This window comes from Sphaeramia orbicularis, chromosome 16 (assembly GCF_902148855.1).
Source record: "Sphaeramia orbicularis chromosome 16, fSphaOr1.1, whole genome shotgun sequence".
Lineage (NCBI taxonomy): Eukaryota > Metazoa > Chordata > Actinopteri > Kurtiformes > Apogonidae > Sphaeramia > Sphaeramia orbicularis.
Genome location: NC_043972.1, coordinates 39,386,200 through 39,402,790, shown reverse-complemented (window position 1 = coordinate 39,402,790; position 16,591 = coordinate 39,386,200). Strand labels below are relative to the sequence as shown.

Below are 16,591 nucleotides of genomic sequence, written 5' to 3'. Positions count from 1 at the left end.
TAATTTCAGTGCAAAAAAAAAAAAAAAAAAAAGATACTTAATGTCGGTGCAAAAACAAATTCAGAAACTAAATTTCAGAGCAAAAAAAATTTCCGTGCTACAAATTCAATGTCTTTTATACTTCAGAATCTGAGGACACATTTATTTCCATAACAAACCTTAAGGCATTTCAGGAATCCTAAAAAAAAAAAAAAAAAAAAAAAAAAAAAAAAAAAAAAAAAACCTCCTCTAACCACCAGCGGAAAATAATACATTTTTTACAGACGGCTACGAAAATTAGCTACTTCCTTCCGGTCATTTTTAACCGACACACTTCGCTAAAAACTCATTTTTGTCGTTTTAGATGGGATTATTTTTCCGTCTCGTTAGACAAGTTTTTGACGATTCCAGGAATGCCTCTATAGCCGGGGGTAGTGTTGTGAGTCGACCTATAGGACGTTAAACGTGTCGTCTTCGTGTTTATTTTGACATTTTTCACACACTTGTCTCCGTGACTTTGACGTGAGGTAATAGTTACAGGCGCGTGCGGCTGTGACCGGGGTTAGGTTCATTCTGGAGGAAGAGGGGAAGAACTCATTCTCCAAGAGGGGGAGGTGCTTTCAACAGCCAGCCTGTAGAGCCACGACTGAGGACTGTACTTTGAAAACATTAACATTTATGAGTGACTGCTGCTGATAAATGAAACACGAAAAGAAGGAGATAAACAGTGGAAGTAAGCTAGCGGTGTGGCTGGTTGTGGGACATTTGTTACCCGTAACCCAGAGCTGCCCCACCCCCCCGGGATAAGACATTGGACTCGTCCCGGTAGGAAGACGGAGCCCGGTTCTCACCTGTGTCAGGTAGTTGTACATGTTTAGTTTGTGTGTTTTATATTTATTAAAGTATGTTTTTAGTACGTTTATGTGCAAATAGAGGAAGGTCAGTGTGTAAAGCACTGCAGCGAATAGACTCTTCCTGTTTTATGAGGCTTTATATTATCAGTGTCATAACTGTCTTGCTGTGTTGTTGGATTATTACCCATCATAACATGAGATGATAATATGTGTAGATAACAAATCACATCTTAAAACAACTGTCTTAGATCATAAATGTAGTCTGTGTTAAAGTATTTTATGATCAAATTAACCCTTTCCTGCATGAATTATGAGAACCTTAGTCAAGATTGTTTTCCTGAGTGTTTTCATTCCTCTTTAGGCATGTAAAAACAATGCAATTGCTTTTTTATTTTATTTATTTATTTATTTATTTCATGAACCTATTTTTCATGGAGTTACAAGAATGTCCAATATATGTACATTTAACATTTGAAGTAAAGAAATGTGTATTTAACATCAGAAAATGATGTACTGTGGGAAAACTATTCAATAAAACACTTTAAATGTTCCTAATCTGATGTTTTCTCACATTTTTACATGTTCTAATACTTGTTGTTACTCACTTTATGAAGATATTATGAAAAAAAACAAAATCGAAACTGCTCTAAGAACAACCCAGATAGCAAAATCATTATGGCTTAAATCTGGCCCAAAACTGGCATGCCATTTGGCAAAGTTCTGGGCAGATGTATGAATGGCCCAAAATAAGCAAGCCAAAATCAAACCAGAAGAAAGCCAAAATTCACCCAAAACTAATTGCGGACTTCCAAAATATAGCCATAATTGTCCCAAATAAGCCCCAAATCCCCATATTCCAGCCAAAAAGAAGCCAAAACATGCCATACCATCCCTATACTTGATCCCGCTCTTTGCCCAGTCTTTTGGTTAACCAGACATATGCCATAACTCAACCATATATTGCTGGTGCCTCCATATCTATTATGGATAACCTTAATCATACCACAGTTAAGCCTAAAGATTTTCATAATGCCAAAAGAAAGCCAAAAATGCCAGATGTATGCCATAATACTGCCAAATATTTGCTATCTGGGAATTAGCAATTGATTTGTACTAAAACATGTTGAAGCAGAACAAGTTTAACAAAAACAGTAAAGTTACAGTAACGGTATAGTTTGCAATTGAAATACAGCCAGTGATCCATGGCGTCCAATTTAGTGGACATGTTTAATTGTAAATTTCTTTCAATATAAAATAAATATCTGGAATTTTTAACACTGCTATTAATCCTTAGATGTTACTTGATGGTAGCATATTTTTTCTACCTTCAGGGGTGTCCTGATATAGAAAGATTTACCAGATATTCCTGGGATGTTCAGCATTTCTGACTTCCTGTCAGCCATCTTGGTTATGAGTAAAAAAACAAATGCACTTCCCATGGCTGTCCAGTAAGTGACAGTGTTTAGGATTATGTACAAGCGTCCACTGTGTTGGCAACTTAAACATCAAAACCCATAAATATACAGGAGAACAGCTTTGGAATAGCTGTCCACTGTACTGACCACTATGCATGAAAGGGTTAATATTGTCTTACACATCATCACAACAGATTTAGTAAATTAACTTAAACTATCAATTGTAATTGTTCCAAATTGAATGTTCTTTTTTTTCTCCTAATGCTTGATCATCACCCTGAAGCCTGTTTCATCTCTCAACAGGCCCAAATGCTCTACAATGGATCAAGCTCATCCCGGCCAGAACTCAGCTCCAGACCTGATGGAAGCAGACAGTGAGGAGGTCCAGATGAGAGCCGACTTCTTCAGGAAGCTTGGTTATTCCTCAGCAGAGGTCAAAGCTGCTCTGAAGAAGCTGGGTTTAGGCACAGATACCAATTCGGTGCTGGGAGAGCTGGTTCGGAGTAGGGCCACCACAGGATCATGTGTTTTGAATTCAGGTGACAGTGAAGAGAGAAGCTCAGGCTGGAAGGTCCCTCTGCTGCCACCCAGTTGGGCCATGGGACCCTGCAGAACGATGCCACAACTAGTGGAGAAGAAGGCTACAGATGAAGAGTTGAGGCCAGTTGTCATTGACGGAAGCAATGTTGCCATGAGGTAACCTTAATAACATATATCTTCAGTTAATGTCAGTGTGAATTATGGTTAACCACCAAAGCTGTCGTTTAACACCTGTAAAATTACAGGTTTGTGACTGCCGACACTTATAGTTATTGCTGTTGTTCAACTCTAACCCTGAAACACTGTGTTGTCACTAGACTTTTCTTTTTTTTTAAGGGCGTTCACCACCCTGCCCGTGCATGTTTTTGTCTGATACAATATGCAAATCCTAGACGCACACACACACACACACACACATAAAAAAAAATTCTCCACCTCTCAAAAGGTATGGCGTGTGATACCTTAAGCACACATCAAATAGCACCCTGAAGGAGGGTTCAGTCAGACACGCAGCACGTTCAGACACATGGTGTTAACAGACAAACTGAATTTTTGCAGCTCCATTCCTCTCAGCTAATTTGTAGTCATCTTTAGTCATGTACATGCATCTGCTTCTTTACAGTCATGGCAACAAGGAAGTCTTCTCCTGCCGAGGCATCCAGCTGGCAGTGAACTTTTTCCTGGACAGAGGTCATAACACAGTTACTGTGTTTGTTCCCTCTTGGCGCAAAGAGCAAGCCAGACCTGATGCTCCTATAACAGGTGAGAATACAAATGTGCAACCAAGCAGACAGATGGTTCTCATTAAGAAAGCTGCACAAACCACACCACATACACCAGTTTTCATAGAATGTGTGCATGGTGACAAAACCTGAATGTCAACTAAGTCTCTAATTTGAATAAAAGTAATTAATTAATTAAAGTAATTTTAATTCGAGCAATATTCAGAATGTCTTCAGGCACTTATGAAGTCTTTAGAACAGGGTTCCCATGGGGTCTTAAAAATTCTTGAATTTACAAACCTGCATTTAATACCTTGAAAATGTTTCTTAAATGTATTAAATTAAAAAATATCTTAAGTTATGTTGCCATAAACTTGTTCATTGTGCTGTGTTCCAACCTGACAATTTATTTTGAGATTAGGAACCAAATACTGCTAACTTTGCAGCCCCCACTGAGAAATGATCACCGAACATTGAGCCTAATACATGTGCAGTGGTTAGTCAAGTGCGTGTCGCCCAAGAAAGCTGACTTTGGGAACTTTAAGAGACGGCTCGCAAGTGAAAAGTAAGCATGAGGAAGTGCAACTTTTGTTATGCCTGGTTGGAGAAAAGATCGTTCTTATCCTGGTTGGTACAAGTTTTCGAAAATTCTAGGAGTCACATATTTTTGCCAGTATGGCTGTGAAATGGGCATTGAATTCTGTTCTTAGTCTTAAAAAAGTCTTACAAAGACTTAAATTTAACCTGTAGGAACCCTGTTAGAAGTCCAAACAAATGTGGACATTTTTTAAAAATGGACAGGGTTGTTGAGATAATAAACATTAGTCATGTAAAAGGAATGCAGACATAGATGAGTTGTTGCAAAGTGTGATTTTGATTCATCTTACAATATGTAGTTTGGATCAGCAAATGTCATCCAGAGACACTTACAGGTTCAATATGTTATGTACTATTGAGTGAAATCTAGTAGTGAAGTTGAAGATTCCAACTTTCTAAATTCATTCTCACCCTCAGTTACAGTGGCTGCAAAATCACAGAAGCTCTTGTCTCTGCCAGGGCTTGTTTTGGCACTCTAGGTCTGTTAAATAAGAGTATCAAAGGTGACAGTAGTGCGCTTTAATGCTGGTTATAAAATGAAGAAAAAGAAGGAGATGAAATGGGTGAAATTTCACCCATTATAAATAAATGGGAGAAGAAAAATTATTTTAAAAATGTATTAAAAAATTTGAACTTTGTTTTACTTTTCCAAAATATAACCACATCTATTTTGGGTCACTGGCAATCTATAAACCCAACTTGGTATGAATTCAACCAATAGTTTTGCTGACACAAACATGGGAAATTTCACTCATTATAAGTAAATCGGGAAAAAAAAAAAGGTTTTGAAAATTCATTAAAAAAATTTAACTTTGACCTACTTTTCTCAAATGTAATCAGATCTATTCTGGTTCACTGGCAATCTATAAACCAAATTTGGTATGAATTCAACCAATAGTTTTGCTGCTAGAGTGTTAATATAACAAACAAACAAACCGAACCAACAACAATACCCCTTGCCTCCCCTTCGGGGGGCAGGGTAATAACCCTGGTTAGGAGGTCTGACAGGCATATAAGGTACTTGTTAAATATAAGCGCTGGTCAAACCTGGATAGTATAACCACTGATATATGAAAACTCAGTAATATCTTTGTGGAAATACCATCTTTGGGAGAGTGGAGTGAATGTCATCATGCCTAGCGAAAATGACATCAGTCATTTGTGGTTCTGCTGCTTCAATCATATGACTCCCAGTTTAGTCTGTCTAATGAGATTTCCACTGATAACAGTAATAATCAGATGTTAAACTGCTGCTGTTCACCCCTGTGTCTGTGATTCATTCTCACAAAAGCTCTGAAGCAATGAGATAATATTTCAGTCTAATCACAGAGACAAAACTACTGAACCCATGCCAAAGGCGGGGGCTACATAGTTGATATCATGAAACCGATAGCTTAGCCGAGTGTGTCCATGAAGACATAACATCTTCGAAGTGTTTACATACATGTTGTGGGGGTTTTTTTTGGTCATATTTGTGCTCTTGTCACCAGCAGCAGAACACAATGAAGGGTGGGAGTGCGAAAAATTTTTGATATACCTTATGAGTTAAAATATCAGGAGCATCTCATCACATTATCAGACTATTCACCCACCTCACATCTGATAACTTCAACAACAAAGACAACTAGGACAGGCCGTTCTTTTCACGCTGATGCATCATGTCCATGTGTCTTGGTGATTTAGTAACCGGGCTGTCTGGGTGGAGCAATCCAAAGGTTCTATTTTCGATCCTCGGACAAGGAAGTAAAGTAAGCCTGCAGCCCTGAAGGGTAATCCCCATCAGGAAGTACAGCTGTGTTTGTTCTTCCACACCTAGTTCATAGTTGACTACTGACACATATATATAACAAGAGGTTAAGTGCTGACAGTCACCCTGACAAACACTAGTACTCCATAATGAAACAGTTCACCGTGTTCAAGGTTTTTATCTTCAGATCAATTGTTGAGCCAAATCCTGTCATCTGTATTTAACAGCATTTCATGGGTCATTTAATTTGTCCCATAATCTGCATAATAAACACACACATGCACATACACATACAGTCTGCATTTTGTACTTTCATTCATTTATTCATTGATAGACTGGTGAAGTAATATGATATAATACACAAATAGATGGTTATTTGGTTTGTACAGGTGGTGTGATTTATTGTTTGGTGTAATTTGTTTGCTAATGTTATTGCTTGGGCTTTATGAAATGCTTACTCCATTATCTTCTTACGCTTTGTGGCTTGAACATACAGTCAGGAATAATGACATAATTACATAAATGTAATCCAATACAGACGTTACATAAAGTATGATGGAATATATTTGAAAGGAACAGATTGAGTTCAGCCTCATTGTGTTACATCATAGTTAAATATCTGACAGGAGCTTTTTAATGTTTTCACATACATTTCATGTATTATTTTTTCTGTCCAAAATCTTTGCATACTAATAGGCTTAGATGTTACCTTCACCTTCATTTAACTTAAAAATATAACATGAGTCAAGAGCTTTGCATACCTCAGCCTCTGCAGCTCATTCAGGTTTAACCAGGACAAAGAGAGCAGATCACATTAGTCCAGTTCCAAAATCTACACACTGGCATCCGGTCAGCTGCAGAATCTGTATTATAAAAGGGAAGTGGAATCTGTTTGTGTGTGTGTTTGTGTGTCTCGGGCATCACACAAAATCCAGAAAGAACTGACTGCTGCAGTTTGGCATACTTAGGTATTTTTGGCCAAGGAAGAGACTAGCAAAAACTGCAAGTTGATAGGACCAGTATTTTGGTAGATATTAGTAATTTTGGAATACAATAACCTTACAATCATGTTGCTATGGCCAGAATCACAAGAACGCTTTGGAGGTGACTGCTGGACAAATGCGGTACAGCATGCATGAATACACAACAAATATCCATGCTGGGGGGCCGGGATACTGCCCCTCAGGGTTGGGATGTGGATTTTAACCCCCCCTCCCTTTTTTTCACGTCCCACTGGCGGTATTGACAATGATGAAGTCCAGGATCTCAGTGTGCTAGTAGATTTTAAAGGGCTAAATCACTGAATGGTTTAGACCAGAATAGCAGTGAATATAAGTGTAAGGAATTGGACCTATTAACCCTGATCAGCTAGTTAGAACTCCAAGTCCAAACTAAACATTGAGAAGAAGCATTTATCTGTAATATGTAAGATTTATGCCAAACTCTATGGACATATAGAGACATATTTTAATGGCTTATAACATGGAAATGGTTAGAATTGTCCATATACTTACTATTGAGCACTGATACGAAGTTATATACGGACTTTTATTTGGGTCCATGACCTTTGACCTTGAGTGGCCTAAAAGGGTCAAACTCAAGGTCACCAATGTCTACAATCTTCTTCTCTGAAACTCCTATTCAGATTATTTTCAAATTTTATATGTAGCTTCCTTGGGACAATGTTTACAAAGTGACAGTTTTGAGAAATTTTGAATTTTTGAAATATTAAAAATTTGCATTTATTCATAATAGGTCATATTTTGATGGTTTATAACATGGAAATGGTTACAGATATCAATATAGTTACTACTGAGCACTGATAGGAAGTCATATAGGGACTTTCATTTAAGTAGTTGAGTTCTCCTCCAGTGAAAGTACCACCCATTTCTATTGGGAGATTGATCCCCTCCATCAAGACCACAGGACCCTAACATAACAGCAGAACCTGACAACTTCACAAATGTAACTTTTTATTGATTCTTGATAGGTGAGCTATAGGGCCATTGAGCCTTTTTTTTTTTTAGCTGATTTCTGCTAAATTCTAATCTGTCCTTCCTGTTGTTAAGTGTTCCCAGTCGTTTGCACCTTGTTGTTATCCCTCTTTATTTACATTCATGAAGGCGTCTCCTGATTGCAGACTTTGATAATAACTCACCAACTTCCTCAAGTGTGATCTTGACTTGACTGGTTGTTATGAAAGGATTTTTCTTCATCAACAAACAAAATAATTCTACAATCATCCTCTTTAAGGGTCTTCAAGGCCTTCTGGTGTTGCAGTGGATTCTTCCTTTTTTGTACTAAATTGTTGACTTTTGCCTCTCCTGAAGTTTTCAGTATCACTCTGATAGATTTATTTTGGTTTCCTTTTACCTCATATTACTAAATGTAAAATCAACATCTGGAATCAGCTCCAGAACTTTTATCTGCTTCATTTGTAATAGACTAACTAGAGAACAGGACGTATCTGGACATGGTACTGCTTGTCAGTCCGCTGTCTATTTACTTTTGAACCTTTGAAAGAGGAGTATGATTGAATTTAATAATTAAATTTAATGAAATATTTTGATTAAACCCCTTGAATTAAAGCTGAAAGTCCACACTTCAATCACACCTCAGTTGCTTAGTTTCAGATCCACTGTGGTGGTGTACAGAAGCAAAATGTCAAAATCTGTGTCATTGTCCAAATACTTGACCTGATTATAGATACAGTGGGGCAAAAAAGTATTTAGTCAGCCACTGATTTTGCAAGTTGTCCTACTTAGAAAGATGAGAGAGGTTTGTAATTTTCATCAGAGGTACACTTCAACTATGAGAGACAAAATGAGAAAAAAAAAAATCCAGGAAATCACATTATAGGATTTTTAAAGAATTTGTTTGTAAATTATGGTGGAAAATAAGTATTTGGTCAATAACAAAAGTTCAACTCAATACTTTCTAACATAACCTTTGTTGGCAATGACAGAGGTCAAACGTTTCCTGTAAGTCTTCACCAGGTTTGCACACACTGTAGCTGGTATTCTGGCCCATTCCTCCATGCAGATCTCCTCTAGGGCAGTGATGTTTTGGGGCTGTCGCTGGGCAACACGGACTTTCAACTCCCTCCCCAAATTTTCTATGGGGTTGAGGTCTGGAGACTGGCTAGGCCACTCCAGGACCTTGAAATGCTTTTTACGGAGCCACTCTTTCGTTGCCTGAGTGGTGTGTTTGGGATCATTGTCATGCTGGAAGGCCCAGCCACGTTCCATCTTCAGTTCTCTCACTGATGGAAGGAGGTTTTGGCTTAAAATCTCACGATACATGGCCCCGTTCATTCTTCCCTTAACACGGATCAGTCGTCCTGTCCCCTTTGCAGAAAAACAGCCCCAAAGCATGAGGTTTCCACCCCCATGCTTCACAGTAGGTATGGTGTTCTTGGGATGCAACTCAGTATTCTTCTTCCTCCAAACACGACAAGTTGAGTTTTTACCAAAAAGTTCTATTTTGGTTTTATCAGACCACATGATATTCTCCCAATTCTCTTGTGGATCATCCATATCCTCTCTGGCAAACTTCAGACGGGCCTGGACATGTACTGGCTTAAGCAGGGGGACACGCCTGGCGCTGCAGGATTTGAGTCCCTCTCAGCGTAGTGTGTTACTGATGGTAGCCTTTGTTACTTTGGTCCCAGCTCTCTGCAGGTCATTCATCGGGTCCCTCCGTGTAGTTCTGGGATTTTTGCTCGCCGTTCTCATGATCATTTTGACTCCACAGGATGAGATCTTGCGTAGGGCCCCAGATCGAGGGAGATTATCAATGGTTTTGTATGTCTTCCATTTTCTTACAATTGCTCCCACAGTTGATTTGTTCACACCAACCTGCTTGCCTATTGTAGATTCACTCTTCCCAGCCTGGTGCAGGTCTACAGTTTTCTTCCTGGTGTCCTTGGACAGCTCTTTGGTCTTGGCCATAGTTGAGTTTGGAGTCTGCCTGTTTGAGGCTGTGGATAGATGTCTTTTATACAGATAACCAGTTCAAACAGGCGCCATTAATACAGGCAACGAGTGGAGCACAGAAGAGCTTCTGAAAGAAGTTACAGGTCTGTGAGAGTCAGAAATCTTGCTTGTTTGTGGGTGACCAAATACTTATTTTCCACCATAATTTACAAATAAATTCTTTAAAAATCCTACAATGTGATTTCCTGGATTTTTTTTCTCATTTTGTCTCTCATAGTTGAAGTGTACCTCTGATGAAAAGTATAGACCTCTCTCATCTTTCTAAGTAGGAGAACTTGCAAAATCAGTGGCTGACTAAATATTTTTTTGCCCCACTGTAGATGATAGATTTTATTTTAATATTTCACTATATGACGTGATCTGAGCTGAAAAAATAGGAAAAAAATAAAATAACTGTGCGAAAACTAAGAATTTGTGTATTTATTGTTTTTATGCAATGTGAAACAGTAAATACAAGTACAATCATGCAATGTTATCTGTACTGTTATCTAAGTCATTGTTTCTCTTTCAGATCAGCACATCTTAATAGAGTTGGAAAAACAGAAGTTAGTTGTGTTTACCCCTTCGCGCCATGTTGGAGGTAAGCGAGTGGTGTGCTATGATGACCGCTTCATCGTCAAGTTGGCGTACGAGTCTGATGGCGTAATCGTATCTAATGACACCTACCGGGACCTCCAAGGAGAAAAACCCGAGTGGAAGAAATGCATCGAGGAGAGGCTGCTTATGTACTCCTTTGTGAATGACAAGTAAGCAATTAGCCCCTTTCTCCGCCTGATCCTGTGACGTTTTAATTTTTCCTCTCATGAATTACTGTTTAATGTGGTTCCAAAGAGGATTCTGCAGCAGCGTCTTGAGGGTGTAATCAGGCAGGCATAACAATGTTGCTCCCAACTAATTTATCACATGTAAATGAAGAAGTCAACAGTCATTTCTGTTTGTTTTTTTTAGATTCATGCCTCCAGATGACCCTCTGGGTCGCCACGGCCCCAGCCTTGACAACTTCCTCAGGAGAAACCCTCTGCCTGCAGAGCAGAAGAGGCAGCTCTGTCCATATGGTGAGACATGATTCAATGAGACGAACCCTCCTGCCAAGGCATACTTTCACACTGCAAGCAAATTGTTGAACTTTTCATATTTCACACCACAATGACTTTCTGCGTTGAATTTTTTTGTGTTTTTATTATTGTTTAGTTTGTAAATTAAGCCTTTTGGGGTTTTTAAATCAAGGTTTTCACTGCTATTCTAATTCTAACACAATTAGGCATTGTTTTTCAAGGCAAATTCAAAGGGGAAAAAATTAGTTGAGAGAGACATGTCGCTGCTGTTTATGGTTTCACTAAATCAAAGTTCAGAACCCACTAATGTTGTGTAACCAGTGTTATTTGTATTAATGTTTTATAGCCAATAAAAATGTTAAGGTTTACTTCAGAACATCACACTTCCTTCATGTATGAGTTTGTTTATTTTCACCTTTTTCTTAATAATATATGTGTGTGTTATATGAATATCTTCAACTTGTGTCCTTTAGAAATATTTTAATGATAGTTTTTAGTTAAATAATGTGAAATCCAATCACCCACTGGACACCTAAGCCCCTCAGAAGCAATCTGAGGTGCATAGCCATGGTTTTAATTTAAGAAGAATGTAAAATCTACAGCACCAGGCACATTTACAAAATCACTGTATATTAAAAGTTATGTAAGATGTATATTGGGTAAAGACATTTTTTTCGAAAGCACGCTATAGTTAAAAAAAAAAAAAAAAGTATATATATATATATATATATATATATATATATATATATATATATATATATATATATAATATAAATATTCTGCCAGTAGCTCTAATTTGTTTTAGTTTGTGTTTGACTGGTATTTGTAGTTTTCATTGTTGCAAACTGTTTGTTTTTCCCTGCTATAGTGGTTCACTGTAATAACCATGGTGTGTGTTCATGTTTTTTTTTTTCATAGAGAAGAAATGCACTTATGGCATCAAATGTAAGTTCTACCATCCAGAGCGGGCAAACCAGTCGTATCTGTCTGTGGCTGATGAACTGAGAGAGAAAGCCCAGATTTCATCTCATAAAGAAGAAAGAAAATTATCACCCAGAGCACTTCAGTGTGAACCCGGGGCTGTTCATAACGCCTCTTCCTATCCTCTAGAACCAAACGCAGACCAGCAGAGTTCTTTACATTTCAGCCAGATTAGTGAAAATAGACTGTTGTTCAGAGACAATCCTCCTCGAAGCAGTCAGAATCATATACAGCTTTCTGCACCTGGAGGCCAGAGTCAGGAATGGGCCGGACTGCACCGTTTGCCCAGTCATTACTATGCCAACAGCTCTCACGAGTGCCTCGATTCCGGCCTCGGGTCTTACGAGAGCCAGTACTCTGAGTGTTCGCATTGCCTCAGCAACTCCCACAGGCCCAGGCCCCAACAGCAGAGCGCCCTCGCCGGATCCCGACACACCTCAGTGCATATAGAGAAAAATAATCCGATCCAACCAAGCAGGTGCTGCTCCTATGCGGTTCCCTCCGCAGCTCACCCGCAGCCTCCGAGAAACCCACACATGGACTGCAAGGGTCAACCTAAATATGACACTCATCCTCCTAACATGTTCCCACACAGTATGCCACACCAGCACAGCCTCCCCAGCCATCCACAGTACAACGGAGGCCCTCATCACCAGCCAAATTACTGGTCAGATCCCTTTCATGTTCTGCCACAGGTCAGGACATCTCATAGTCTGCCCAGCCACGTCAGCAACTCCTGCTGCTCTTATAATGGACATCAGTATCAGCCCTGGGGACAACCACCACCGTCTCCTGCGTCTGACTCAAAAAGACTGGAACTACGCAAGAGACTGCAAGCCATCTTTAACCCACATGAGGTTGAAACTGTCATGGAAATGTTTCCACATCTGACAGATGCTGAAAAACTGGCTGCAGAGATCCTCAACCTAAAGGTTCAGAGGGGGATATTCTGACAGTGTCCACTGATCCCTGCAGTCTCCTCTAAATGATCTTCTTGTTTTGACATCAGTGATAAGCTAACACTATGTTAGAGCAGAGAAAGAGAAACTTCTATATTGTTAATATTTGAGTGATCAGAAAGATGTTTTCCTCTTGTTTTCTGTTTTTTTTCTGGTGTGATTTATCAGACAGTTTGAGGGTGCATTTTGTATTGTTGTAGAATTATTACATCACGTTATGGGTGCTTCTCTGAAACTGGTCTCTAAAAACAGGACAGAGGGGCTAAAAATTCAAACTAGATGTAGACTAATGTTATGAAGCAAATTTGGAAGCACTTTGGGTCTATTTTAAAAATAAATATTTACTGAGAAAAAAGAAAAAAAATTTCAGATAAAACACATTTTTATGTTATGTTTATACAAAAAACTGAATGTAACACGGTAAAACGGACACGAAAATTACGTGCTACTATTTTTTGAAATGTCTTTTTATTCTCTCACAGGTACATTTTGGGAATCGAACTAATCATGCAAGGCAGAGTGTTTCACAAAAATGTTGCAAAATCACTCTCGAATTATATGTATTTAAATGGGCAGGTTCTGCATGTAACACCAGCGGACACGATGGGTTACACACGAAACCTGGAATGAGACTGAGATTCATGTAAGACCTGCATGTCTGGATTAGAAAAACCACTAGGGTTGTCATATTTAACACAGTGTCTTTATTTATTGCGGTATATAAGACCATTTTAAACCATGTTTTCCAGATCACATACACTGACACCAGTAGCTTTTCATATCCCAATTTTGGGCCTATTTTTGGCTGCAATATTTGATTAAAAATTGATTAATTTTGGGATGGCTCAGAGCAAGAGTATAATTTTTTTTGCTTTTATCTGAGGTCATCATTAGGTACATCCTGTGGGGAAATATGTCTAAATTTCTCTTTTATTATCGGGTCTAAAAAGCTGGCAAAGTGCCAGATAACAAAATAAACCCAGTTTCATAGAAATACCCATCTGCATTTGTATGACACTATAGTCAAATGTAACCTTGTCATCCATATTTTGGATTTTATAAAAAGTGCCTCTAGACCAAAAACTGTGATTATGTTTCTAGAGTTTTGAGTGTTGATGCATATTGTGTCAGGTTAAGCTGGAGCTAGCAAATCCCGCCAGTCTGTGACAGGTTTCTGGGAATAGTGTTGTGTGGAACGGTCCAGCAGTATTCTGTTGAGACCCCTTCAGCGACTTTTTTACATTCTGCTGACTTTTTAGGAAAATTTACATCTGCTCTTCCTCAGAGTAACAAAGATCTGTCAGACAGCATGTCCAGTCTTGACATGATCATACAGCTGGGTGATATGGCCAAAACATTTAATTCCAATGTTATGGATGATACATGATTTTAATCCATTGTTTTCTTGCTATACGATCTGAGGGCAGAACTATATTAAAAAATTAGTCACATCAATCAATCCAAAACTATATATGAATGGAGAAACACATTCAAAATATATATATTACAGAAATGAATGTGTAGCATTTTGGATTTTTGTTGAGCAAAAATAATCTTGATTTTGCATTGTAGGCATTTTTCATGATCCATTAGAGGTAGTAAACTTAGGTTGGCCCAGTTCATTTAGTGTTTTTCCAGTGCTGGGTACAAACACCAGCATTTTTTCAGTGCACACACAACATAGTTTGACTATGAGATGTTCTCTAACTTTCACAAAAAGTGTATTGCATCAGAATCGCTTGCTTCATTTTAGTATTAGTTTGAAACTAAGTTCTTGTGCAACAATGAATCACTGTATCAAGTGTTATTTTCTTATTCTTCTGTCTGTCAGTTTGCTGTTCTATTACCTCACTATGGTAAAACTATAGTATTCTTTAATGTACTGTATTTACCCCATGTATTTAGTTGGTTTAATTCAGAAAATGACCACAGTGTTCATGTAGTATTTTACAGTAAAAACTTAATCAGATAAGGAAACCGAAAGTGTGTGTCATCACCATTTACCAGAAAATGAGCATCTGTTTTGTAACACATTCTCAGAATAAGTGTTGGTGTAACACTATATGCGTATTTAGATTACTGTGCCATAGAGGACTTGATAAGTACAACAAAAGAATGGAATGTGGTTCTCATGAATGGGGGTATTTTATGTTTGCTGAAGTACTTTTTACGTAACAAGATCATTTGTATTGAAAGCATGTATGGGGAAAACATTTTAGTCACAATAAAACTAAATAAATAAAAGAAATCTTTTCATTTGTGCTAGGGTTCAGTTCATCTGTTGATCTCTTTCACCAGTAAGACTCACCATCAATAATAGCTTTTTAAACACAGTGTTAGTGATACCGTGTCATTACGTATTGTCTCAGATTCCTCCCGAACACCCATCCTAAACCCAAATTAAACACAAGTTAAGTCTTCTGTGCACAGACCTGCCTTTGTCTTTCACTATGACCATTTTGTGTGAAAGCCCAGGGGTTTTAAAAACAAAGACATTTTCTACTCTCCAGCTCATGTTGCAAGCTTGAACAAATCAGAGATTCATTTTGTTTTTCCAGTGTCTGAGAGAAAAGGTCAGTGTGTGTGTGTGTGTGTGTGTGTGTGTGTGTGTGTATGTGTGTGTGTGTGTGTGTGTGTGTTTGGATGTGTCATTTGTGTATTCCACATGTATGCTCGAGTGGCCAACTGATGTCAGCTGAACAAACTTTATGGCTCTCCAGTGCTACTGTGAATAACACAACCTAATTTCCCAAAAAAGATGCCAGAAATGACCCATGAATTTTATGTTAGAGCACTATTTTTTACCAATAGTGAAGTGAACAATGCAACTTCTGTGTGAAATTATATCTCCAGTGATAGTGCTGGACTCTCTTTTCCCTCTGAAATCTAAAGTAAATATGCAAATTAAAGTACAAGTATTAGCCAGTATGCTCATATCTATTGGGCATGTTTCTGCACATACTGAGAGCAGAACGTGGCCTACTTTTGACCTTTTCTAGTACTATTTCAGAAATGTGAAATATGTATGATTTTGCAGGGAAATCCCACAAGAATTTGGGTAACTAGCAACAAGAGTCCCACATTTCAGTTCACTAAAAGTAATGCATTCCTTTATCAAAATTATTGTCTTATTAGATTATCCTTTGCTTGTACCAGTCAGACTCAGTTCAGTGTTCTATACAGAGGATCCAAAATATGGAATAATCTGCCAACTCTTCTTATGGAGCTTCCTCAAATTCAGTTTAAAAAAGCCATGAAAATTCTGCTCCTGAGTGATTGTAATTTTCCGCATGGGATACATTTATAAGCTTGGTATGTCATGGAATTCTATTTGTTGAAAATGTACTTTTGTGCAGCTTGCAAATATATATATGTTTTTAATATTTTTAATTGCAGTTGTAAATAATCTTTAAAATCTGGAGGTTGCCACTTGTTAAGTAAGCCCCTTGAGGGTTTTTGGTAAGCATCCGTCACAATTTTTAACCAACATGCATTATGTATACGTTTTTTAGTATGTGAAAATTAAATAAATAAATAAATGAATAAATAAATGAATGAATGAATGAATGAAAAAATTAATTAATTAATTAATTTTAAAAAATGGAAAAAAAAGTCTTATTCTATGTGATCCATCAGACTAAAACAGTGTTTTTCAACCTTGGGGTCGGGACTCCATGTGGGGTTGCCTGAAATTTCTAGTAATTGTTAAAAGTAAAATAAAAAAACTTACTAATAAAAAATATATGG

At 37.9% G+C, this 16,591-nt stretch overlaps 1 protein-coding gene across 2 annotated transcripts; it reads left to right on the top strand.

Moving 5' to 3' along the window:
* Positions 1 to 575: 575 nt before the first annotated feature.
* On the top strand, positions 576 to 13,390 carry zc3h12aa (zinc finger CCCH-type containing 12Aa). 2 transcript variants are annotated; one of them, XM_030159355.1, is made up of 6 exons: positions 576 to 842; positions 2,552 to 2,944; positions 3,411 to 3,550; positions 10,361 to 10,595; positions 10,798 to 10,904; positions 11,823 to 13,390. In XM_030159355.1, exons 2-6 carry the CDS (start codon positions 2,568 to 2,570, stop codon positions 12,836 to 12,838), a joined length of 1,875 nt encoding a protein of 624 aa, XP_030015215.1. In that variant the 5' UTR covers positions 576 to 842; positions 2,552 to 2,567; the 3' UTR covers positions 12,839 to 13,390. The 2 variants fall into 2 exon arrangements, with proteins under 2 accessions (XP_030015215.1, XP_030015214.1); XM_030159354.1 differs by having other exon boundaries at positions 577 to 839.
* Positions 13,391 to 16,591: the final 3,201 nt, after the last annotated feature.